This window comes from Manis javanica, chromosome 11, assembly GCF_040802235.1.
Source record: "Manis javanica isolate MJ-LG chromosome 11, MJ_LKY, whole genome shotgun sequence".
NCBI classification, from domain to species: Eukaryota; Metazoa; Chordata; class Mammalia; order Pholidota; family Manidae; genus Manis; species Manis javanica.
In genome coordinates, this window is record NC_133166.1 from 71,213,035 (window position 1) to 71,238,036 (window position 25,002).

Here is a 25,002-nt window from a genome sequence, read left to right on the forward strand (position 1 = left end):
AGCTTCTCCTAAGTATTCTTGCACATTTGTTTTTCTATATTAACTTTAGATTCAACTTGCCTGGGAAAAAGCCTGTTGGGGTTTGCATTTGTATTGCACTAATACTTTACGTAAATTTATGGGATGTGACATAGGTGTAACATGGAGGCTATCTACTCAAGAACTGGTTGTCATTTCACTTATTGTCTGTAATGTCCCACAGTAGACTTTAAAAACTTTTTTTCCATCTGAGTCTTGCACATTTCTTAAGTGTATTCTCTAGATAATTAATACTTTTGGTCGTGTCATTTTTTTTTTTGGTCTTGTCATTTTTGCTTTCATAAACAGTGTTCCTTCTGCTTAATTGTCCAAACAGTTTTCACTTATATACAGAAAAGATAGTGATTTTTTTAAAGGTACTGATTTTTGTATGTCAACTTTATATTCACCCACTTTAATTAAATTCTCTTACTATTTTTAATGGTTATAACTGATTTTCTTCAGTTTTCTGGGGCAGTCTGTCACCTGCAAATTGTGGTAGCTTTGTCTACTCCTTTATAATTTTTTTTTTTTTTTTTTTTTCCATTACAAGAATGAGCAATTCTTTTATTTTTGGCTGGTGTATTTTTTTTTTTTTTTTTTTTTTTTGAGAGGGCATCTCTCATATTTATTGATCAAATGGTTGTTAACAACAATAAAATTCAGTATAGGGGGGTCAATGCTCAATGTACAATCATTAATCCATCTCAAGCCTAATTCTCGTCAGTCTCCAATCTTCTGAAGCATAACGAACAAGTTCTTACATGGTGAACGAATTCTTACAGAGTGAATAAATTCTTACATGGTGAACAGTACAAGGGCATTCATCACAGAAACTTTCGGTTTTGATCATGCATTATGACCTATAAACAATCAGGTCAAATATGAATATTCGTTTGATTTTTGTACTTGATTTATATGTTGATCCCACATTTCTCCTATTATTATTATTATTTTTATTTTTAATAAAATGCTGAAGTGGTAGGTAGATGCAAGATAAAGGTAGAAAACATAGTTTAGTGCTGTAAGAAGGCAAATGTAGATGATCAGATGATCAGGTGTGTGCCTATGGACTAAGTATTAATCCAGGCTAGACAAGGGCAGCAAGACATCCACGGATGCAGAAGATTTCTCTCAAAGCAGGGGGGGTGAGGTTCTGAGCCTCACCTCTGTTGATCCCCAAATTCTCACCTGATGGCCCCCCTGCGACTGTGCCTGTCTTAGGTTGTTCCTCCCTTGAGGAATCTTACCCGTCTCTGGCTAACCAGTCATCTTCCGGGGCCATACAGGGAAATGTAAAGTTGGTAAGTGAGAGAGAAGCCATATTGTTTGCAAAGGTTAGCTTTTTACTTCTTTGCAGATTTATGCCCTGTGGCTTCTATGCCCAGCACTTGTCTCGAGGTATCTTTACCACCTGGAGGAATTATGATACTCGGTAAATTCGATATGAGGCACGAATTCTATTTAAGGTTTGTAATTAGGAAGGAAGAAGAAAAGCTATAGATGTAGCATATGAAGGAAACTTGGGAGGATTGATTATTTCTTTGACATATCTTCTTGTATAGTACCTTAAATATGTATAGGTTTTAAACTACTAACTAATTTGCACACACATATTAACATAATAGGAATACGGTGACATAAACAAAGCAAATCTATAATTACCAGCCATCTCCAGTGAAGCCAAGAAAACCATTTAGGCACCCTAGGCATTTGTGAAAATTTATCTATGATATGATGGATATTTTCCAACTGTACTTGAACCATCAGACAAATTAAAGCAGCCCATTTCTGGGATCTGTTCACATCCCATATGTTCTTTTAACCATAGATAGTCTATAGTCATGAGATTTTGGGGTGCTACAACTTGCACCCCTCCCAACTCCTGGTTGAGTTCCAACAGTACAGATCCAGTCAAATTCGTTGTCTCACTGTATGCACATGCCAGCCTAGACATCTCCCTCCTCCTTCTTATGGCAAGTCCAGGAGACGGTGGGCTGGATGCAGCCACAACCGCAGCATCGTCCGGATCCCTGTGGAGGCTTTTTGATGATCATCCCCCGGCACGAGTCCTCCAGAGAGTGCTGATGCCGGAAGCTCCTCCTCATATCGTATCTTAGTTCATTTTCTGGGTATCCAAGCTAGGCCTTGATCTTCTGCGTAGAAACAAACAGACCCTTTGCCCACACTTTGATATGCCCTCTATACCACTCTGCAGAACTCATTGGAGGTCAGCACACAGTAACTGCTTTTTTTTTTTTTTTTTTTAATTAAGAGAAAGGAATATTATCAGAAAAGAGTACCTCCATAGCTGATCATCTGACACCCTTTAAGTGATCAACATTAAGGATATTTAAAGCATGCGTTGATCTTTGATTTACCAATAGTTTTATCCTGTTAAGGAGTAATCCCCCTTTTCTTTCTTTCTTTCTTTTTTTTTTTTTAATTTTTAATCTACACTTACCTGAAGAATACTATGTTTACTATGCTCTCCCCTATATCAGGTCCCCCCTAACAACCACATTACGGTTACTGTCCATCAGCTTAGCAAAATGTGGTAGAGTCACTACTTGTCCTCTCTGTGTTGTGCAGCCCACCCTCCCCTTTCTCCCTCCCCCCCATGCATGCTAATCTTAATACCCCCCTTCTTCTTCCCCCCCCTTATCCCTCCCTGCCCACCCATCCTCCCCAGTTCCTTTCCCTTTGGTACCTGTTAGTCCATTTTTGGGTTCTGTAATTCTGCTGCTGTTTTGTTCCTTCAGTTTTTCCTTTGTTCCTATACTCCTCAGATGAGTGAAATCATTTGGTATTTCTCTTTCTCCGCTTGGCTTATTTCACTGAGCATAATACTCTCCAGCTCCATCCATGTTGCTGCAAATGGTTGGATTTTTCCACTTCTTATGGCTGAGTAGTATTCCATTGTGTATATGTACCACATCTTCTTTATCCATTCATCTACAGATGGACATTTAGGTTGCTTCCAATTCTTGGCTATTGTAAATAGTGCTGCGATAAACATAGGAGTGCATCTGTCTTTCTCAAACTTGATTGCTGCGTTCTTAGGGTAAATTCCTAGGAGTGGAATTCCTGGGTCAAATGGTAGGTCTGTTTTGAGCATTTTGATGCACCTCCATACTGCTTTCCACAATGGTTGAACTAATTTACATTCCCACCAGCAGTGTAGGAGGGTTCCCCTTTCTCCACAGCCTCGCCAACATTTGTTGTTGTTTGTCTTTTGGATGGCAGCTATCCTTACTGGTGTGAGGTGATACCTCATTGTAGTTTTAATTTGCATTTCTCTGATAATTAGCGATGTGGAGCATCTTTTCATGTGTCTCTTGGCCATCTGTATTTCTTTTTTGGAGAACTGTCTGTTCAGTTCCTCTGCCCATTTTTTAATTGGGTTATTTGTTTTTTGTTTGTTGAGGCGTGTGAGCTCTTTATATATTCTGGACGTCAAGCCTTTATCAGATCTGTCATTTTCAAATATATTCTCCCATACTGTAGGGTTCCTTTTTGTTCTATTGATGGTGTCTTTCGCTGTACAGAAGCTTTTCAGCTTAATGTAGTCCCACTTGCTCATTTTTGCTGTTGTTTTCCTTGCCCGGGGAGATATGTTCAAGAAGAGATCACTCATGTTAATGTCTAAGAGGTTTTTGCCTATGTTTTTTCCAAGAGTTTAATGGTTTCGTGACTTACATTCAGGTCTTTGATCCATTTTGAGTTTACCTTTGTATATGGGGTTAGACAATGGTCCAGTTTCATTCTCCTACATGTAGCTGTCCAGTTTTGCCAGCACCATCTGTTGAAGAGACTGTCATTTTGCCATTGTATGTCCATGGCTCCTTTATCAAATATTAATTGACCATATATGTTTGGGTTAATTTCTGGGGTCTCTAATCTGTTCCACTGGTCTGTGGCTCTGTTCTTGTGCCAGTACCAAATTGTCTTGATTACTATGGCTTTGTAGTAGAGCTTGAAGTTGGGGAGTGAGATCCCCCCTACTTTATTCTTCTTTTTCAGGATTGCTTTGGCTATTCGGGGTCTTTGGTGTTTCCATATGAATTTTTGAATTATTTGTTCCAATTCATTGAAGAATGTTGCTGGTAATTTGAGAGGGATTGCGTCAAATTTGTATATTGCTTTCGGCAGGATGGCCATTTTGAGGATATTAATTCTTCCTAGCCATGAGCATGGGATGAGTTTCCATTTATTAGTGTCCCCTTTAAATTCTCTTAAGAGTGACTTGTAGTTTTCAGAGTATAAGTCTTTCACTTCCTTGGTTAGGTTTATTCCTAGGTATTTTATTCTTTTTGATGCAATGGTGAATGGAATTGTTTTCCTGATTTCTCTTTCTATTGATTTGTTGTTAGTGTATAGGAAAGCTACAGATTTCTGTGTGTTGATTTTGTATCCTGCAACTTTGCTGTATTCCGATATCAGTTCTAGTAGTTTTGGAGTGGAGTCTTTAGGGTTTTTTATGTACAGTATCATATCATCTGCAAATAGTGACAGTTTAACTTCTTCTTTACCAATCTGGATTCCTTGTATTTCTTTGTTTTGTCTGATTGCCGTGGCTAGGACCTCCAGTACTATGTTAAATAACAGTGGGGAGAGTGGGCATCCCTGTCTGGTTCCCGATCTCAGTGGAAATGCTTTCAGCTTCTCTCTGTTCAGTATAATGCTGGCTGTGGGTTTATCATATATGGCCTTTATTATGTTGAGGTACTTGCCCTCTATTCCCATTTTGCTGAGAGTTTTTATCATGAATGGATGTTGAATTTTGTCAAATGCTTTTTCAGCATCTATGGAGATGATCATGTGGTTTTTGTCTTTCTTTTTGTTGATGTGGTGGATGATGTTGATGGATTTTCGAATGTTGTACCATTCTTGCATCCCTGGGATGAACCCCACTTGGTCATGGTGTATGATCCTTTTGATATACTGTTGAATTCTGTTTGATAATATTTTATTGAGTATTTTTGCATCTACATTCATCAGGGATATTGGTCTGTAATTTTCTTTTTTGGTGGGGTCTTTTCCTGGTTTTGGTATTAGGGTGATGTTGGCTTCATAGAATGAGTTTGGGAGTATTCCCTCTTCTTCTATTTTGTGGAACACTTTAAGGAGAATGGGTATTATGTCTTCTCTGTGTGTCTGATAAAATTCCGAGGTAAATCCGTCCGGCCCCGGGGTTTTGTTCTTGGGTAGTTTTTTTTTTTTTTTTTTTTTTGAGGGGGCATCTCTCATATTTATTGATCAAATGGTTGTTAACAACAATAAAATTCAGTATAGGGGGGTCAATGCTCAATGTACAATCATTAATCCATCTCAAGCCTAATTCTCGTCAGTCTCCAATCTTCTGAAGCATAACGAACAAGTTCTTACATGGTGAACGAATTCTTACAGAGTGAATAAATTCTTACATGGTGAACAGTACAAGGGCATTCATCACAGAAACTTTCGGTTTTGATCATGCAATATGACCTATAAACCATCAGGTCAAATATGAATATTCATTTGATTTTTGTACTTGATTTATATGTTGATCCCACATTTCTCCTATTATTATTATTATTTTTATTTTTAATAAAATGCTGAAGTGGTAGGTAGATGCAAGATAAAGGTAGAAAACATAGTTTAGTGCTGTAAGAAGGCAAATGTAGATGATCAGATGATCAGGTGTGTGCCTATGGACTAAGTATTAATCCAGGCTAGACAAGGGCAGCAAGACATCCACGGATGCAGAAGATTTCTCTCAAAGCAGGGGGGGTGAGGTTCTGAGCCTCACCTCTGTTGATCCCCAAATTCTCACCTGATGGCCCCCCTGCGACTGTGCCTGTCTTAGGTTGTTCCTCCCTTGAGGAATCTTACCCGTCTCTGGCTAACCAGTCATCTTCCGGGGCCATACAGGGAAATGTAAAGTTGGTAAGTGAGAGAGAAGCCATATTGTTTGCAAAGGTTAGCTTTTTACTTCTTTGCAGATTTATGACCTGTGGCTTCTATGCCCAGCACTTGTCTCGAGGTATCTTTACCACCTGGAGGAATTATGATACTCGGTAAATTCGATATGAGGCACGAATTCTATTTAAGGGTTGTAATTAGGAAGAAAGAAGAAAAGCTATAGATGTAGCATATGGAAGGAAACATGGGAGGATTGATTATTTCTTTGACATATCTTCTTGTATAGTACCTTAAGTATGTATAGGTTTTAAACTACTAACTAATTTGCACACACATATAACATAATAGGAATACGGTGACATAAACAAAGCAAATCTATAATTACCATCCATCTCCAGTGAAGCCAAGAAAACCATTTAGGCACCCTAGGCATTTGTGAAAATTTGTCTATGATATGATGGATATTGTCCAACTGTACTTGAACAGTCTGAGAGAAATCAAACAAATTAAAGCAGCCCATTTCTGGGATCTGTTCACATCCCATATGTTCTTTTAACCGTAGATAGTCTATAGTCATAAGATTTTGGAGTGCTACAACTTGCACCCCTCCCAACTCCTGATTGAGCTCCAACAGTACAGATCCGGTCAAATTCATTGTCTCACTGTACGCACATGCCAGCCTAGACATCTCCCTCCTCATTCCTATGGCAAGTCCAGGAGACGGTGGGCTGGATGCAGCCACAACCGCAGCATTGTCCGGATCCCTGTGGAGGATTTTTGATGATCATCCCCCGGGACGAGTCCTCCAGAGAGTGCTGATGCCGGAAGCTCCTCCTCATATCGTATCTTAGTTCATTTTCTGGGTATCCAAGCTAGGCCTTGATCTTCTGCGTAGAAACAAACAGACCCTTTGCCCACACTTTGACATGCCCTCTATACCACTGTGCAGAACTCATTGGAGGTCAGCACACAGGAACTGTTTTTTTTTTTTTTTTTTTTTTTAATTAAGAGAAAGGAATATTATCAGCAAAGAGTACCTCCATAGCTGATCATCTGACACCCTTTAAGTGATCAACATTAAGGATATTTAAAGCATGCGTTGATCTTTGATTTACCAATAATTTTATCCTGTTAAGGAGTAATCCCCCTTTTCTTTCTTTCTTTCTTTTTTTTTTTTTTAAATTTTTAATCTACACTTACCTGAAGAATACTATGTTTACTATGCTCTCCCCTATATCAGGTCCCCCCTAACAACCACATTACGGTTACTGTCCATCAGCTTAGCAAAATGTGGTAGAGTCACTACTTGTCCTCTCTGTGTTGTGCAGCCCACCCTCCCCTTTCTCCCTCCCCCCCATGCATGCTAATCTTAATACCCCCCTTCTTCTTCCCCCCCCCTTATCCCTCCCTGTCCACCCATCCTCCCCAGTTCCTTTCCCTTTGGTACCTGTTAGTCCATTTTTGGGTTCTGTAATTCTGCTGCTGTTTTGTTCCTTCAGTTTTTCCTTTGTTCCTATACTCCTCAGATGAGTGAAATCATTTGGTATTTCTCTTTCTCCGCTTGGCTTATTTCACTGAGCATAATACTCTCCAGCTCCATCCATGTTGCTGCAAATGGTTGGATTTTTCCACTTCTTATGGCTGAGTAGTATTCCATTGTGTATATGTACCACATCTTCTTTATCCATTCATCTACAGATGGACATTTAGGTTGCTTCCAATTCTTGGCTATTGTAAATAGTGCTGCGATAAACATAGGAGTGCATCTGTCTTTCTCAAACTTGATTGCTGCGTTCTTAGGGTAAATTCCTAGGAGTGGAATTCCTGGGTCAAATGGTAGGTCTGTTTTGAGCATTTTGATGCACCTCCATACTGCTTTCCACAATGGTTGAACTAATTTACATTCCCACCAGCAGTGTAGGAGGGTTCCCCTTTCTCCACAGCCTCGCCAACATTTGTTGTTGTTTGTCTTTTGGATGGCAGCTATTCTTACTGGTGTGAGGTGATACCTCATTGTAGTTTTAATTTGCATTTCTCTGATAATTAGCGATGTGGAGCATCTTTTCATGTGTCTCTTGGCCATCTGTATTTCTTTTTTGGAGAACTGTCTGTTCAGTTCCTCTGCCCATTTTTTAATTGGGTTATTTGTTTTTTGTTTGTTGAGGCGTGTGAGCTCTTTATATATTCTGGACGTCAAGCCTTTATCGGATCTGTCATTTTCAAATATATTCTCCCATACTGTAGGGTTCCTTTTTGTTCTATTGATGGTGTCTTTCGCTGTACAGAAGCTTTTCAGCTTAATGTAGTCCCACTTGCTCATTTTTGCTGTTGTTTTCCTTGCCCGGGGAGATATGTTCAAGAAGAGATCACTCATGTTTATGTCTAAGAGGTTTTTGCCTATGTTTTTTTCCAAGAGTTTAATGGTTTCGTGACTTACATTCAGGTCTTTGATCCATTTTGAGTTTACCTTTGTATATGGGGTTAGACAATGGTCCAGTTTCATTCTCCTACATGTAGCTGTCCAGTTTTGCCAGCACCATCTGTTGAAGAGACTGTCATTTTGCCATTGTATGTCCATGGCTCCTTTATCAAATATTAATTGACCATATATGTTTGGGTTAATTTCTGGGGTCTCTAATCTGTTCCACTGGTCTGTGGCTCTGTTCTTGTGCCAGTACCAAATTGTCTTGATTACTATGGCTTTGTAGTAGAGCTTGAAGTTGGGGAGTGAGATCCCCCCTACTTTATTCTTCTTTTTCAGGATTGCTTTGGCTATTCGGGGTCTTTGGTGTTTCCATATGAATTTTTGAATTATTTGTTCCAATTCATTGAAGAATGTTGCTGGTAATTTGAGAGGGATTGCATCAAATTTGTATATTGCTTTCGGCAGGATGGCCATTTTGACGATATTAATTCTTCCTAGCCATGAGCATGGGATGAGTTTCCATTTATTAGTGTCCCCTTTAATTTCTCTTAAGAGTGACTTGTAGTTTTCAGAGTATAAGTCTTTCACTTCCTTGGTTAGGTTTATTCCTAGGTATTTTATTCTTTTTGATGCAATGGTGAATGGAATTGTTTTCCTGATTTCTCTTTCTATTGATTCGTTGTTAGTGTATAGGAAAGCTACAGATTTCTGTGTGTTGATTTTGTATCCTGCAACTTTGCTGTATTCCGATATCAGTTCTAGTAGTTTTGGAGTGGAGTCTTTAGGGTTTTTTATGTACAGTATCATATCATCTGCAAATAGTGACAGTTTAACTTCTTCTTTACCAATCTGGATTCCTTGTATTTCTTTGTTTTGTCTGATTGCCGTGGCTAGGACCTCCAGTACTATGTTAAATAACAGTGGGGAGAGTGGGCATCCCTGTCTGGTTCCCGATCTCAGTGGAAATGCTTTCAGCTTCTCGCTGTTCAGTATAATGCTGGCTGTGGGTTTATCATATATGGCCTTTATTATGTTGAGGTACTTGCCCTCTATTCCCATTTTGCTGAGAGTTTTTATCATGAATGGATGTTGAATTTTGTCAAATGCTTTTTCAGCATCTATGGAGATGATCATGTGGTTTTTGTCTTTCTTTTTGTTGATGTGGTGGATGATGTTGATGGATTTTCGAATGTTGTACCATCCTTGCATCACTGGGATGAACCCCACTTGGTCATGGTGTATGATCCTTTTGATATACTGTTGAATTCTGTTTGCTAGTATTTTATTGAGTATTTTTGCATCTACATTCATCAGGGATATTGGTCTGTAATTTTCTTTTTTGGTGGGGTCTTTTCCTGGTTTTGGTATTAGGGTGATGTTGGCTTCATAGAATGAGTTTGGGAGTATTCCCTCTTCTTCTATTTTGTGGAACACTTTAAGGAGAATGGGTATTATGTCTTCTCTGTGTGTCTGATAAAATTCCGAGGTAAATCCGTCCGGCCCCGGGGTTTTGTTCTTGGGTAGTTTTTTGATTACTGTTTCAATTTCTTTGCTTGTAATTGGTTTGTTTAACTTTTGTGTTTCTTCCTTGGTCAGTCTTGGGAGGTTGTATTTTTCTAGGAAGTTGTCCATTTCTTCTAGGTTTTCCAGCTTGTTGGCATATAGGTTTTCATAGTAGTCTTTAATAATTCTTTGTATTTCTGTGGAGTCTGTCGTGATTTTTCCATTCTCATTTCTGATTATGTTGATTTGTGTTGACTCTCTTTTTCTCTTAATAAGTTGGGCTAGAGGCTTATCTATTTTGTTTATTTTCTCAAAGAACCAGCTCTTGGTTTCGTTGATTTTTGCTATTGTTTTATTCTTCTCAATTTTGTTTATTTCTTCTCTGATCTTTATTATGTCCCTCCTTCTCCTGACTTTAGGCCTCATTTGTTCTTCTTTTTCCAGTTTTAATAATTGTGATGTTAGACTATTCATTTGGGATTGTTCTTCCTTCTTCAAGTGTGCCTGGATTGCTATATACTTTCCTCTTAAGACTGCTTTCGCTGCATCCCACAGAAGTTGGGGCTTAGTGTTGTTGTTGTCATTTGTTTCTATATATTCCTTGATCTCTATTTTGATTTGTTCATTGATCCATTGATTATTTAGTAGCATGTTGTTAAGCCTCCATGTGTTTGTGAGCCTTTTTGTTTTCTTTGTAGAATTTATTTCTACTTTCATACCTTTGTGGTCTGAAAAATTGGTTGGTAGAATTTCAATATTGTGGAATTTACTGAGGCTCTTTTTGTGAGCTAGTATGTGGTCTATTCTGGAGAATGTTCCATGTGCACTTGAGAAGAATGTATATCCTGTTGCTTTTGGATGTAGAGTTCTATAGATGTCTATTAGGTCCATCTGTTCTAGTGTGTTGTTCAGTGCCTGTGTGTCTTTACTTATTTTCTGCCCGGTGGATCTATCCTTTGGGGTGAGTGGTGTGTTGAAGTCTCCTACAATGAATGCATTGCAGTCTATTTCCCTCTTTAGTTCTGTTAGTATTTGCTTCACATATGCTGGTGCTCCTGTATTGGGTGCATATATATTTAGAATGGTTATATCCTCTTGTTGGACTGAGCCCTTTATCATTATGTAGTGGCCTTCTTTATCTCTTGTTACTTTCTTTGTTTTGAAGTCTATTTTGTCTGATATTAGTACTGCAACCCCTGCTTTCTTCTCACTGTTGTTTGCCTGAAATATGTTTTTCCATCCCTTGACTTTTAGTCTATGCTTATCTTTGGGTTTAAGGTGAGTTTCTTGTAAGCAGCATATAGATGGGTCTTGCTTTTTTATCCATTCTATTACTCTATGTCTTTTGATTGGTGCATTAAGTCCATTTACATTTAGGGTGACTATTGAAAGATATGTACTTATTGCCATTGCAGGCTTTAGATTCGTGGTTACCAAAGGTTCAAGGTTAGCTTCTTTAGTATCTTACTGCCTAACTTAGCTCGCTTATTGAGCTGTTATATACACTGTCTGGAGATTCTTTTCGTCTCTCCCTTCTTATTCCTCCTCCTCCATTCTTCATATGTTGTGTGTTTTGTTCTGTGCTCTTTTTAGGGGTACTCCCATCTAGAGCAGTCCCTGTAGGATGCCCTGTAGAGGTGGTTTGTGGGAAGCAAATTCCCTCAGCTTTTGCTTGTCTGGGAATTGTTTGATCCCACCATCATATTTAAATGATAGTCGTGCTGGATACAGTATCCTTGGTTCAAGGCCCTTCTGTTTCATTGCATTAAGTATATCATGCCATTCTCTTCTGGCCTGTAGGGTTTCTGTTGAGAAGTCTGATGTTAGCCTGATTGGTTTTCCTTTATAGGTGACCTTTTTCTCTCTAGCTGCCTTTAAAACTCTTTCCTTGTCCTTGATCCTTGCCATTTTAATTATTATGTGTCTTGGTGTTGTCCTCCTTGGATCCTTTCTGTTGGGGGTTCTGTATAATTCCATGGTCTGTTCGATTATTTCCTCCCCCAGTTTGGGGAAGTTTTCAGCAATTATTTCTTCAAAGACACTTTCTATCCCTTTTCCTCTTTCTTCCTCTTCTGGTATCCCTATAATACGAATGTTTTTCCTTTTGTATTGGTCACATATTTCTCTTAGTGTTGTTTCATTCCTGGAGATCCTTTTATCTCTCTCTATGTCAGCTTCTATACGTTCCTGTTCTCTGGCTTCTATTCCTTCAATGGCCTCTTGCATCTTATCCATTCTGCTTATAAATCCTTCCAGGGATTGTTTCACTTCTGTGATCTCTTTCCTGACATCTGTGATCTCCTTCCGGACTTCATCCCACTGCTCTTGCATTTTTCTCTGCATCTCATCCCACTGCTCTTGCATTTTTCTCTGCATCTCATCCCATTGCTCTTGCATTTTTCTCTGCATCTCTGTCAGCATGTTCATGATTTTTATTTTGAATTCTTTTTCAGGAGGACTAGTTAGGTCTGTCTCCTTCTCAGGTGTTGTCTCTGTGATCTTTGTCTGCCTGTAGTTTTGCCTTTTCATGGTGATAGAGATAGTTTGCAGAGCTGGTACAAGTGACCGCTGGAAGAGCTTCCCTTCTTGTTGGTTTGTAGCCTTTTCCTGGGAGAATAGCGACCTCTAGTGGCTTGTGCTGGGCAGCTGTGCGCAGACAGGGCTTCTGCTTCCCGCCCAGTTGCTTTGGGGTTTATCTCCGCTGTTGCTGTGGGCTTGGCCTGGCTGGGGCTGTTCCTCCAAAATGGTGGAGCCCCGTTGGAGGGGGAGCAGCCAGGAGACTATTTATCTCCGTAAGGGGTCTCTGTGCTCCCTGCTGCCCAGGGGGTTAGAGTGCCCAGAGATCCCCAGATTCCCTGCTTCTGGTCTAAGTGACCTGTCCTGCCCCTTTAAGATTTCCAAAAAGCACTCTCCAAACCAAAACAACAGCAGCAACAATGAGAGAGGGAACAGAAAGAAAGAGAAAAAAAAAAGGAAAAAAAAGGAAAAAACAAGCGATTTTTTTTTTTTTTTTTTTTTTTTGTCCTCAGGTGCCGGTCCCAGGCACCCGCTCACTGGTCCTGCTGCCCTGTCTCCCTAGCACCAGGGTCCCTGTCCTTTCAAGGCTTCCAAAAAGCACCCACCCACCGGTCCCGCAGGGAAGGAACGCTCAATATTCTTTGTCCTCAGGCACTGGTCCCACGCACCCGCTCACCAGTCCTGCCGCCCTGCCTCCCTAGCACCGGGGTCCCTGTCCCTTCAAGGCTTCCAAAAAGCACTCGGCAAAAAGAGAGAAAAAAAAGGGGAAAAACGCGCGATTTCTTCCGTCCTCAGGTGCTGGTCTCAGGCACCCACCCACCGGTCCCACAGGGAAAAATGCGGGATATTCTTTGTCCTCAGGTGCCGGTCCCAGGCACCCGCTCACCAGTCCCGCCGCCCTGCCTCCCTAGCACCGGGGTCCCTGTCCCTTTTAGGCTTCCAAAAAGCACTCGCAGAAAAGAGAAAAAAAAAGGGGAAAAACGCGCGATTTCCTCTGTCCTCAAGTGCCGGTCTCAGGCACCCGCCCACCGGTCCCGCAGGGAAAAACGGGGGATATTCTTTGTCCTCAGGCGCCGGTCCCAGCCACCCACTCACCAGTCCCGCCACCGTGCCTCCCTAGCACTGGGGTCCCCGTCCCTTCAAGGCTTCCAAAAAGCGCTCGCCAAAAAGAGAAAAAAAAAAAGGGGAAAAACGCGCGACCTCCTCCGTCCTCAGGCACCGGTCTCAGGCACCCGCCCCCAGGTCTCGCAGGGAGAAACGCGGGATATTCTTTGTCCTCCTGCGCCGTTCCCAGGCACCTCCTCACCGGTCCCGCCACCCTGCCTCCCCAGCAACGGGGGCCCGTCCCTCTAAGGCTTCCAAAAAGCGCTCGCCAAAAAAAAAAAAAAACAAAACCGCTCCGGTTTCTCTCCACCCGCCGGGAGCCGGGGGGAGGGGCGCTCGGGTCCCGCCGGGCCGGGGCTTGTATCTTACCCCCTTCACAAGGCGCTGGGTTCTTGCAGGTGTGGATGTGGTCTGGATGTTGTCCTGTGTCCTGTGGTCTCTATTTTAGGAAGATTTTTCTTTGTTATATTTTCATAGCTCTATGTGTTTTTGGGAGGAGATTTCCACTGCTCTACTCACGCCGCCATCTTGGCTCTCCTTTGTTGTTTTGGGTAGTTTTTTGATTACTGTTTCAATTTCTTTGCTTGTAATTGGTTTGTTTAACTTTTGTGTTTCTTCCTTGGTCAGTCTTGGGAGGTTGTATTTTTCTAGGAAGTTGTCCATTTCTTCTAGGTTTTCCAGCTTGTTGGCATATAGGTTTTCATAGTAGTCTTTAATAATTCTTTGTATTTCTGTGGAGTCTGTCGTGATTTTTCCATTCTCATTTCTGATTATGTTGATTTGTGTTGACTCTCTTTTTCTCTTAATAAGTTGGGCTAGAGGCTTATCTATTTTGTTTATTTTCTCAAAGAACCAGCTCTTGGTTTCGTTGATTTTTGCTATTGTTTTATTCTTCTCAATTTTGTTTATTTCTTCTCTGATCTTTATTATGTCCCTCCTTCTGCTGACTTTAGGCCTCATTTGTTCTTCTTTTTCCAGTTTTAATAATTGTGATGTTAGACTATTCATTTGGGATTGTTCTTCCTTCTTCAAGTGTGCCTGGATTGCTATATACTTTCCTCTTAAGACTGCTTTCGCTGCATCCCACAGAAGTTGGGGCTTAGTGTTGTTGTTGTCATTTGTTTCTATATATTCCTTGATCTCTATTTTGATTTGTTCATTGATCCATTGATTATTTAGTAGCATGTTGTTAAGCCTCCATGTGTTTGTGAGCCTTTTTGTTTTCTTTGTAGAATTTATTTCTACTTTCATACCTTTGTGGTCTGAAAAATTGGTTGGTAGAATTTCAATATTGTGGAAATTACTGAGGCTCTTTTTGTGAGCTAGTATGTGGTCTATTCTGGAGAATGTTCCATGTGCACTTGAGAAGAATGTATATCCTGTTGCTTTTGGATGTAAAGTTCCATAGATGTCTATTAGGTCCATCTGTTCTAGTGTGTTGTTCAGTGCCTGTGTGTCTTTACTTATTTTCTGCCCGGTGGATCTATCCTTTGGGGTGAGTGGTGTGTTGAAGTCTCCTACAATGAATGCATTGCAGTCTATTTCCCTCTTTAGTTCTGTTAGTATTTGCTTCACATATGCTGGTGCTCCTGTATTGGGTGCATATATATTTAGAATGGTTATACCCTCTTGTTGGACTGAGCCCTTTATCATTATGTAGTGGCCTTCTTTATCTATTGTTACTTTCTTTGTTTTGAAGTCTATTTTGTCTGATATTAGTACTGCAACCCCTGCTTTCTTCTCACTGTTGTTTGCCTGAAATATGTTTTTCCATCCCTTGACTTTTAGTCTATGCTTATCTTTGGGTTTAAGGTGAGTTTCTTGTAAGCAGCATATAGATGGGTCTTGCTTTTTTATCCATTCTATTACTCTATGTCTTTTGATTGGTGCATTAAGTCCATTTACATTTAGGGTGACTATTGAAAGATATGTACTTATTGCCATTGCAGGCTTTAGATTCGTGGTTACCAAAGGTTCAAGGTTAGCTTCTTTAGTATCTTACTGCCTAACTTAGCTCGCTTATTGAGCTGTTATATACACTGTCTGGAGATTCTTTTCTTCTCTCCCTTCTTATTCCTCCTCCTCCATTCTTCATATGTTGTGTGTTTTGTTCTGTGCTCTTTTTAGGAGTGCTCCCATCTAGAGCAGTCCCTGTAGGATGCCCTGTAGAGGTGGTTTGTGGGAAGCAAATTCCCTCAGCTTTTGCTTGTCTGGGAATTGTTTGATCCCACCATCATATTTAAATGATAGTCGTGCTGGATACAGTATCCTTGGTTCAAGGCCCTTCTGTTTCATTGCATTAAGTATATCATGCCATTCTCTTCTGGCCTGTAGGGTTTCTGTTGAGAAGTCTGATGTTAGCCTGATTGGTTTTCCTTTATAGGTGACCTTTTTCTCTCTAGCTGCCTTTAAAACTCTTTCCTTGTCCTTGATCCTTGCCATTTTAATTATTATGTGTCTTGGTGTTGTCCTCCTTGGATCCTTTCTGTTGGGGGTTCTGTATAATTCCATGGTCTGTTCGATTATTTCCTCCCCCAGTTTGGGGAAGTTTTCAGCAATTATTTCTTCAAAGACACTTTCTATCCCTTTTCCTCTTTCTTCCTCTTCTGGTATCCCTATAATACGAATGTTTTTCCTTTTGTATTGGTCACATATTTCTCTTAGTGTTGTTTCATTCCTGGAGATCCTTTTATCTCTCTCTATGTCAGCTTCTATACGTTCCTGTTCTCTGGCTTCTATTCCTTCAATGGCCTCTTGCATCTTATCCATTCTGCTTATAAATCCTTCCAGGGATTGTTTCACTTCTGTGATCTCTTTCCTGACATCTGTGATCTCCTTCCGGACTTCATCCCACTGCTCTTGCATTTTTCTCTGCATCTCATCCCATTGCTCTTGCATTTTTTTCTGCATCTCTGTCAGCATGTTCATGATTTTTATTTTGAATTCTTTTTCAGGAAGACTAGTTAGGTCTGTCTCCTTCTCAGGTGTTGTCTCTGTGATCTTTGTCTGCCTGTAGTTTTGCCTTTTCATGGTGATAGAGATAGTTTGCAGAGCTGGTACAAGTGACCGCTGGAAGAGCTTCCCTTCTTGTTGGTTTGTAGCCTTTTCCTGGGAGAATAGCGACCTCTAGTGGCTTGTGCTGGGCAGCTGTGCGCAGACAGGGCTTCTGCTTCCTGCCCAGTTGCTTTGGGGTTTATCTCCACTGTTGCTGTGGGCTTGGCCTGGCTGGGGCTGTTCCTCCAAAATGGTGGAGCCCCGTTGGAGGGGGAGCAGCCAGGAGACTATTTATCTCCATAAGGGGCCTCTGTGCTCCCTGCTGCCCAGGGGGTTAGAGTGCCCAGAGATCCCCAGATTCCCTGCCTCTGGTCTAAGTGACCTGTCCTGCCCCTTTAAGATTTCCAAAAAGCACTCTCCAAACCAAAACAACAACAGCAACAATGAGAGAGGGAACAGAAAGAAAGAGAAAAAAAAAAAGGAAAAAAAAGGAAAAAACAAGCGATTTTTTTTTTTTTTTTTTTTTTTTGTCCTCAGGTGCCGGTCCCAGGCACCCGCTCACTGGTCCTGCTGCCCTGTCTCCCTAGCACCAGGGTCCCTGTCCTTTCAAGGCTTCCAAAAAGCACCCACCCACCGGTCCCGCAGGGAAGGAACGCTCAATATTCTTTGTCCTCAGGCACTGGTCCCACGCACCCGCTCACCAGTCCTGCCGCCCTGCCTCCCTAGCACCGGGGTCCCTGTCCCTTCAAGGCTTCCAAAAAGCACTTGGCAAAAAGAGAGAAAAAAAAAGGGGAAAAACGCGCGATTTCTTCCGTCCTCAGGTGCTGGTCTCAGGCACCCACCCACCGGTCCCACAGGGAAAAATGCGGGATATTCTTTGTCCTCAGGTGCCGGTCCCAGGCACCCGCTCACCAGTCCCGCCGCCCTGCCTCCCTAGCACCGGGGTCCCTGTCCCTTTTAGGCTTCCAAAAAGCACTCGCAGTAAAGAGAAAAAAAAAGGGGAAAAACGCGCGATTTCCTCTGTCCTCAAGTGCCGGTCTCAGGCACCCGCCCACCGGTCCCGCAGGGAAAAACGGGGGATATTCTTTGTCCTCAGGCGCCAGTCCCAGCCACCCGCTCACCAGTCCCGCCACCGTGCCTCCCTAGCACTGGGGTCCCCGTCCCTTCAAGGCTTCCAAAAAGCGCTCGCCAAAAAGAGAAGAAAAAAAAAAAAAAAAAGGGGAAAAACGCGCGACCTCCTCCGTCCTCAGGCACATGTCTCAGGCACCCGCCCCCAGGTCTCGCAGGGAGAAACGCGGGATATTCTTTGTCCTCCGGCGCCGTTCCCAGGCACCTCCTCACCGGTCCCGCCACCCTGCCTCCCCAGCAACGGGGGCCCATCCCTCTAAGGCTTCCAAAAAGCGCTCGCCAAAAAAAAAAAAAAAAAAAAAAACCGCTCCGGTTTCTCTCCACCTGCCGGGAGCCGGGGGGAGGGGCGCTCGGGTCCCGCCGGGCTGGGGCTTGTATCTTACCCCCTTCACAAGGCGCTGGGTTCTTGCAGGTGTGGATGTGGTCTGGATGTTGTCCTGTGTCCTGTGGTCTCTATTTTAGGAAGATTTTTCTTTGTTATATTTTCATAGCTCTATGTGTTTTTGGGAGGAGATTTCCACTGCTCTACTCACGCCGCCATCCTGGCTCCGCCCCCCTACTCCTTTATAATTTTTATCCCTCTTTTCCATTTGGCTAATTTGATCTGAAACTGTGTTAAAAAAAATAGTGGTGATAGTCTACATCTTTGTCATACTCTTTCCTTTAATGAGAATGTTTTTAGTATTTTGACATTGGGTATACTGACTTTTGGATTGGAATGGGGTGAATGTGTTTTACAGGTTAAGAAAGTATCCATCTATTTTTATTTTGTTGCTCAGTCTACTGAGGTTTGTCAATTTTGTTGATCTTTTCAAAGAACTTTTGGTTTCATTGATTTTTCTTTATGTTTTTTTCTGTTTTCTATTTCATTTATTTCTGATCTAATCTTTATTCTTTTCTTCCTTCTGCTTGCTTTGAGTTTGCTTTTCTTTTTATAGTTTCCTAAGGTAGAAATATAGGTTATTTATTTGAGATCTCTCTTCTTTTCTATATAGGCATTTGCCCTATATAATAAATTTCCCTCCAGTCACTGCTTTAGCTGTATCATTTAACTTTTTGGTATATTGTGTATTTTGAGTTGTTTGATGTATTTCTATTCTATGAGGAGTTTTTTAGTGGATATTGAATTTTATCAAATGTCTTTAGCATCAGTGGAGGTCATCATATGATTTTTATTGTTTGATATTATTAAAAAGGCAGCTTATAGTAATAGTTTTCTAACACTGGACCCTCCTTGCAATCTTCACACAAATTCTACTTGATTGTATTATATTCTTCTGATGTTCTGATGGTGCTTATCATCTGGTAACTTTTTTTTAATCCTTTAAAAAATTGAGATATAATTGACATATAACATGTAAGCTTCAGGTGCACAACTTAGTGATCCAATATTTGTACATACTGCAAAATGATCAATACAATAAATCTAGTTAAACATGTGTCACCATATTTAAAAAATTTTTTCCTTGTGATAAGAACTTTTAAAATCTACTCTTGTAGCAACTTTTCAATATGCACTACAGTGTTATTAACTATAGTCACTCTGCTATACATCACATCCCCATGACTTATTTATTATGTAACTGGAAGTTGGTACCCTTGGGACCCCTTCACCCATTTCACCCTCCTCTCCATCTACCTCCTGTGCCATCTGTCAGTCTGTTTCCAGTATCTATGAGTTTGGGTTTTGTTTTGTTTTTGTTTTTGTTTTAGATTCCATGTGTAAGTGAAATCATACACTGTTGTCTTTATCTTATTTCACTTAGCATAATGCCCTTAAGGCCCTTCTGTGTCGGCACAAATGGCAAGATTTCCTTATTTTTTATGGCTGAATAATATTCCATTGTATAAATATACTGCATTTTCTTTATCCATTTATCCACTGATGGATACTTAGGTTGCTACTGTGTGTTGGCTATTATAATAATGCTGCAGTAAACATAGGGCTGCAGATATCTCTTCGAGTTAGTGTTTTCATTTTCTTTGGACACCCAGAAGTGGAATTGCTGGATCATATATGGTAGTTCTATTTTAAATTTTTTTGAGGAAATTCATCCCATGCTCTTGGATAGGCAGAATTAATATTGTCAAAGTAGCCATCCTGCCTAAAGCACAATCTACAGATTCAATGCAATCCCTATCAAAATACCAACAGCATTCTTCAATGAACTGGAACAAATAGTTCTAAAATTCATATGGAACCGCAAAGACCCTGAATAGCCAAAGCAATCGTGAAAAGAAAGAATAAAGCAGAGGGGATCTTGCTTCCCAACTTCAAGCTCTACTACAAAGCCACGGTATTTGAGACAATTTGGTACTGGCACAAGAACAGACCCATAGACCAGTAGAACAGAATAGAGAGTCCAGATATTAACCCAAACATATATGGTCAATTAATATACAATAAAGGAGCCATGGATATACAATGGGCAAATGACAGCTTCTTCAACAGCTGGTGTTGGCAAAACTGGACAGCTACATGCAAGAGAATGAAACTGGATTACAGCCTAACTCCATACACAAAAATAAACTCAAAATGGATCAAAGACCTGAATGTAAGTCATGAAACCATAAAACTCTTAGAAGAAAACATAGGCAAAACTCTCTTGGACATAAACATGAGCAACTTTTTCATGAACATACCTCCCCGGGCAAGGGAAACAAAAGCAAAAATGAACAAGAAAGACAGTATCAAGCTGAAAAGCTTCTGTACAGCAAAGGACACCATCAGTAAAACAAAAAGGCATCCTATAGTATGGGAGAATATGTTCATAAATGACATCCAAGGGGTTGACATCCAAACTATATAAAGATCTCATACACCTGAACAAACAAAAAGCAAATAATCTAATTAAAAAATGGGCAGAGGAGCTGAACAAATACTTCTCCAAAGAAGAAATTCAGATGGCCAAGAGGTACATGAAAAGATGCTCCACATCGCTAGTCATCAGAGAAATGCAAATTTAAACCACAATGAGATATCACCTCGCACCAGTAAGGATCGCCACCATCCAAAAGACAAACAGCAACAAATGTTGGCGAGGATGTAGAGAAACGGGAACCCTCCTACACTGCTGGTGGGAATGTAAACTAGTTCAACCACTGTGAAAGCAGTATGGAGGTTCCTCAAAAAACTCAAGATAGAAATACCATTTGACCCAGGAATTCCACTCCTAGGAATTTATCCTAAGAATGCAGGAGCCCAGTTTTAAAAAGACATATGCACCCCTATGTTTATTGCAGCACTATTTACAATAGCCAAGAAATGGAAGCAACCTAAGTGTCCATCAGTAGATGAATGGATAAAGAAGATGTGGTACTTAGACACAATGGAATATTATTCAGGCATAAGAAGAAAACAAGTCCTACCATTTGCAACAACATGGATGAAACTAGAGGGTATTATGCTCAGTGAAATAAGCCAGGTGGAGAAAGCCAAGTATCAAATGATTTCACTCATCTTTGGAGTGTAAGAACAAAGAAAAAACTGAAGGAACAAAACAGCAGCAGACTCACAGAAGCCAAGAGTGGACTAACAGTTACCAAAGGGAAAGGTACTTGGGAGGATGGGTGGGAAGGGAGGGATAAGGGGAAAAGGGGCATTATGATTAGCACATATATGTAGTGGGGGAGGGGGCATGGGGAAGGCAGTATAGTGTGGAGAAGACAAGTGGTGATTCTATAGCATCTTGCTAAGCTGATGGACAGTGACTATAATGGGATATGTGGTGGGGACTTGATAATGGGGGGAGTCTAGTATCCATAATGTTGCTCATGTAATTGTATATTAATGATACCAAAATAAAAAAGTTATGGTATCCCCAACATATAAATATGGGTGAATAATAACTGCAAAAGCAAGGCTGGCCATTTATGTTTCCAGGGATCCACATAATAAATAGGCACAACCAGAAAAAAAAAAATTTTTTTTTTTGAGGAATCTCCATGCTGTTTGCCATAAAGGTTGCCCCAATTTACATTCCTACCAATAGTGCACAAGGGTTCCCTTTTCTCCACATCTTCACCACACTTGTTTTTTCTTGCCTTTTTGATAATAACCATTCCAACAGGTGTGAGGTTTTTATTTGCATTTCCCTGATGTTTAGTGATGTTGAAGACCTTCTAATGTATCTGTTGGCCATCAGTCTGTCAAATGTTTATCCAGATCCTCTGCCCTATTTTTAATTGGGATTTTGGATTTTTTTTTTTTTTTTTTTGCTATTGAGTTGTATGAATTCTTTACATATTTTGGATATTAACCCCTTATTAAATATTTGATAACAAATATTTTCTACTATTGGTAGGTTGCCTCTTCATGTTGGTGGTTTCCTTTGCTGTGCAGAACCTTTTTAGTTTGATGACATAAACAAATAATACTTGTTAATTTTTGCTTGTGGTGTCTTTACTTTTGGTGTCAAATTCAAAAAATCATCACTAAGACCAAAGTCTTTGAGCTTATTGCTTGTTTTTTTTTCTAGGAGTTTTATAGTTTCAAGTGTTACATTCAGATCTTTATTCCGTTTTGAGTTAGTTTTTGCTTATGGTGTAAGACAGTGGTCCAATTTCATCCTTTTGTATGTGGCTGTCCAGTTTTCCCAACACCATTTATTGAAGATACTGTCCTTTACCCATTGTATAGTCTTGGCTCTTTGTCATAAATTAATTGACCATCCATGCATGGGTTTATTTCTGTACCCTCTATTCTGTTCCATTGGTCTATATCTCTCTTTTTATGTCAGTTCCCTACTTTTTTGATTAACATAGCTTTGTAATACAGTTTGAAATCAGGGAGCGTGACACCTCTAGTTTTGTTTGTTTTTTTCAGGATTGCTTGGGCTATTGGGAATCTTTTGTTTTTAGGATTGTTTGTTCTATTTCTGTGAAAAACTTCTTAGAAATGACTGATTTTTTTCTGAGGTTTTCTTTTATTATACTTTGGCAGATTTCATCTTTGTTAATGCTGTCTTTACAAAAATATTTGGGAAGCTTTTTTTCTTAAGTGATTTTGAAACATTTTAATAGCATTAGAGCTCTCTGGTTTGATACAGAATTCATTGGTGAAACCTTCTGGGCCTAGTACTTGCATTCCCTCTCTGTCTCAATAGTAGCTGAATTCTTACTTATTAGCTTTTTTTGGCCTTAGAACTCTAGGAATATTTCTCACAAGTATCTTCTTGCTGCATACCTGAACTGAAATTGTGCTGCAGTACAACCATGGTGGGCACAAATATTTCATCTCCCTTGTCAGAATACGTTATGAAACTGGAAGCTTTAACTTTGTAAGAAATAATCATAATGTTTGTTAAATAATAAAAAATCCATGTGGAATATTGTTGAATCCTTTTAGTACTTAACCATAATCTACCTTTTAATAAATGTATTCAATATTATAGATGTTCATTTTTACTTAATGGGACTGTAATTAATCTCTTTTTTTAATTGTTTAGAAATTTATGGCAACAATGTCAACACCAGATAAGAAAGCCTCACAGAAGATTGGTTTTCGATTACGTAACCTACTAAAGCTCCCCAAAGCACATAAATGGTGTATATATGAGTGGTTCTACTCAAATATAGACAAGTATGTATTGTGGCTTATTTCATGAATATTTTTGAAACCAGAATTTTTTTTTCAAATGTTACAAACTATATATAACCTTTTCTGTAGGTTGAATTTTGATTCTTTTTTTTTCCTGAACTCCTTTTTTGTATTCTTCATTCTAGTTTGATCCATGACCATTTCTCATAGTTTTCTTCTCCCCTAGTACCCTTGGAAAAGTTGTTATACATTTTTGTGAAAAGTGAAATGCAAGTACAATTTCTCTGTTGTAATTTACAAAGACTGTGGAATAGAGATATCCTAAAACAAAGCAACATTCTTTGCAATGAATGAGAGTTGTTTATAAATCTTGAGATTTTAAATGTGAGTATAGTAGTAGAGAAATAATTACTAATGGTAGAAATGATTCAGAAAGATTTTTTGGGGGTATAAGCTTTCTATTTGGTGGATAGTATTTATGTTCTTTAGTTATATCTGAACATTTAAGTAGGACAGAGTAACAGATTTGGGTGAAATCCAATTACTCAATAACAGAACTTTCTGAGGAAAAGTTCCGATTTCCAACCCACCATGATTTAAACTCACCATGCTGGCCACTGGTGCTTTTCTAGCTGCGTCCCTTGCTTCCCTTCTCTGCTTTCCAAACCAGTTGCCTCTGAAGCTTGTGACCCTCATGGATGGTTATTTAAGCCCAAAAGCCCAAGACATCAATCATATGTTGTTGCTAAGACTGGTTAATAGTTTCCCAAACTCATGAATAAAGTTGTTTTATTTTTGTCCACAGATTTTTCTGCAGGCTTAGGACAGGGTGTCCCAGTGTGATATGAGTTCTTGTGAATTCCTAAGAACCAAACTTACCCACCATAGTTCTCTAGTTTTCTAAAACTGATTTAATCTCAAAGAGGACTCCTTGGTGATGTGATGGACAAAGATTCCTGGCAGCTAATATTGTTTATTCTCACCAGATCTGGTGACAGTGCTAGGATCGCCTCCCAAAGGATATATTCATATAGGAGATTTTAACAAAGCTCAGTGTCTTCTGGACTGTCAAACACAGACGGTATTTCCTGAGTAACTTTTACACATTATTTCTTTTAAAAGTGCCGAGAATTTAGTTTAGTTTTAGCACTTAAATTTGTACCTATTTTGTATGTCTTCAGTAGAGTGGAAGTTTGGCGGTTTCTGATTAGTATGATGAAAACAGGAATGCATATTTAAAATTTTATGTCTCAAGTACATATTGTATGTTAACTATTAAAATACCATTTCTCTTTCACAGACCACTTTTTGAAGGTGACAATGACTTCTGTGTGTGTCTAAAGGAATCTTTTCCTAATTTAAAAACAAGAAAGTTAACAAGAGTAGAGTGGGGAAAAATCAGACGGCTTATGGGAAAACCAAGGAGGTAAAAATAATATTTTTGCTTAAAATAAAATTAATGAATTAGTTTGTAGTAGTATTACTACATTTATTTTTTTATCTTCAAGAGGACTAATAACAAAACAACTTTTTGGATTAATTAATTATGTGTTAAATATATTATGTTAACCAACTTTAATGTAGGGGCTCTTTATTTTATTTTTTTTTTTTTGAGAGGGTATCTCTCATTTATTGATCAAATGGTTGTTAACAACTATAAAATTCTGTATAGGGGAGTCAATGCTCAATGCACAATCATTAATCTATCTCAAGCCTAATTCTCGTCAGTCTCCAATCTTCTGAAGCATAACGAACAAGTTCTTACATGGTGAACAAATTCTTACATAGTGAATAAGTTCTTACATGGTGAACAGTACAAGGGCAGTCATCACAGAAACTTCCGGTTTTGATCACGCATTATGAACTATAA

General features: G+C 39.7%; 1 protein-coding gene across 8 annotated transcripts in view; it reads left to right on the forward strand.

Moving 5' to 3' along the window:
• LIN9 (lin-9 DREAM MuvB core complex component) overlaps window positions 1-25,002 on the forward strand; it is an 87,371-nt gene that overhangs the window by 13,027 nt on the left and 49,342 nt on the right. For all 8 annotated transcript variants that reach the window (XM_037008885.2, XM_037008887.2, XM_037008890.2 and 5 more), the window contains 2 exons: window positions 23,041-23,174; window positions 24,433-24,558. In XM_037008885.2, the coding sequence (XP_036864780.1) occupies window positions 23,041-23,174; window positions 24,433-24,558 (260 nt within the window). The remainder of the gene's footprint in view (window positions 1-23,040; window positions 23,175-24,432; window positions 24,559-25,002) is intronic.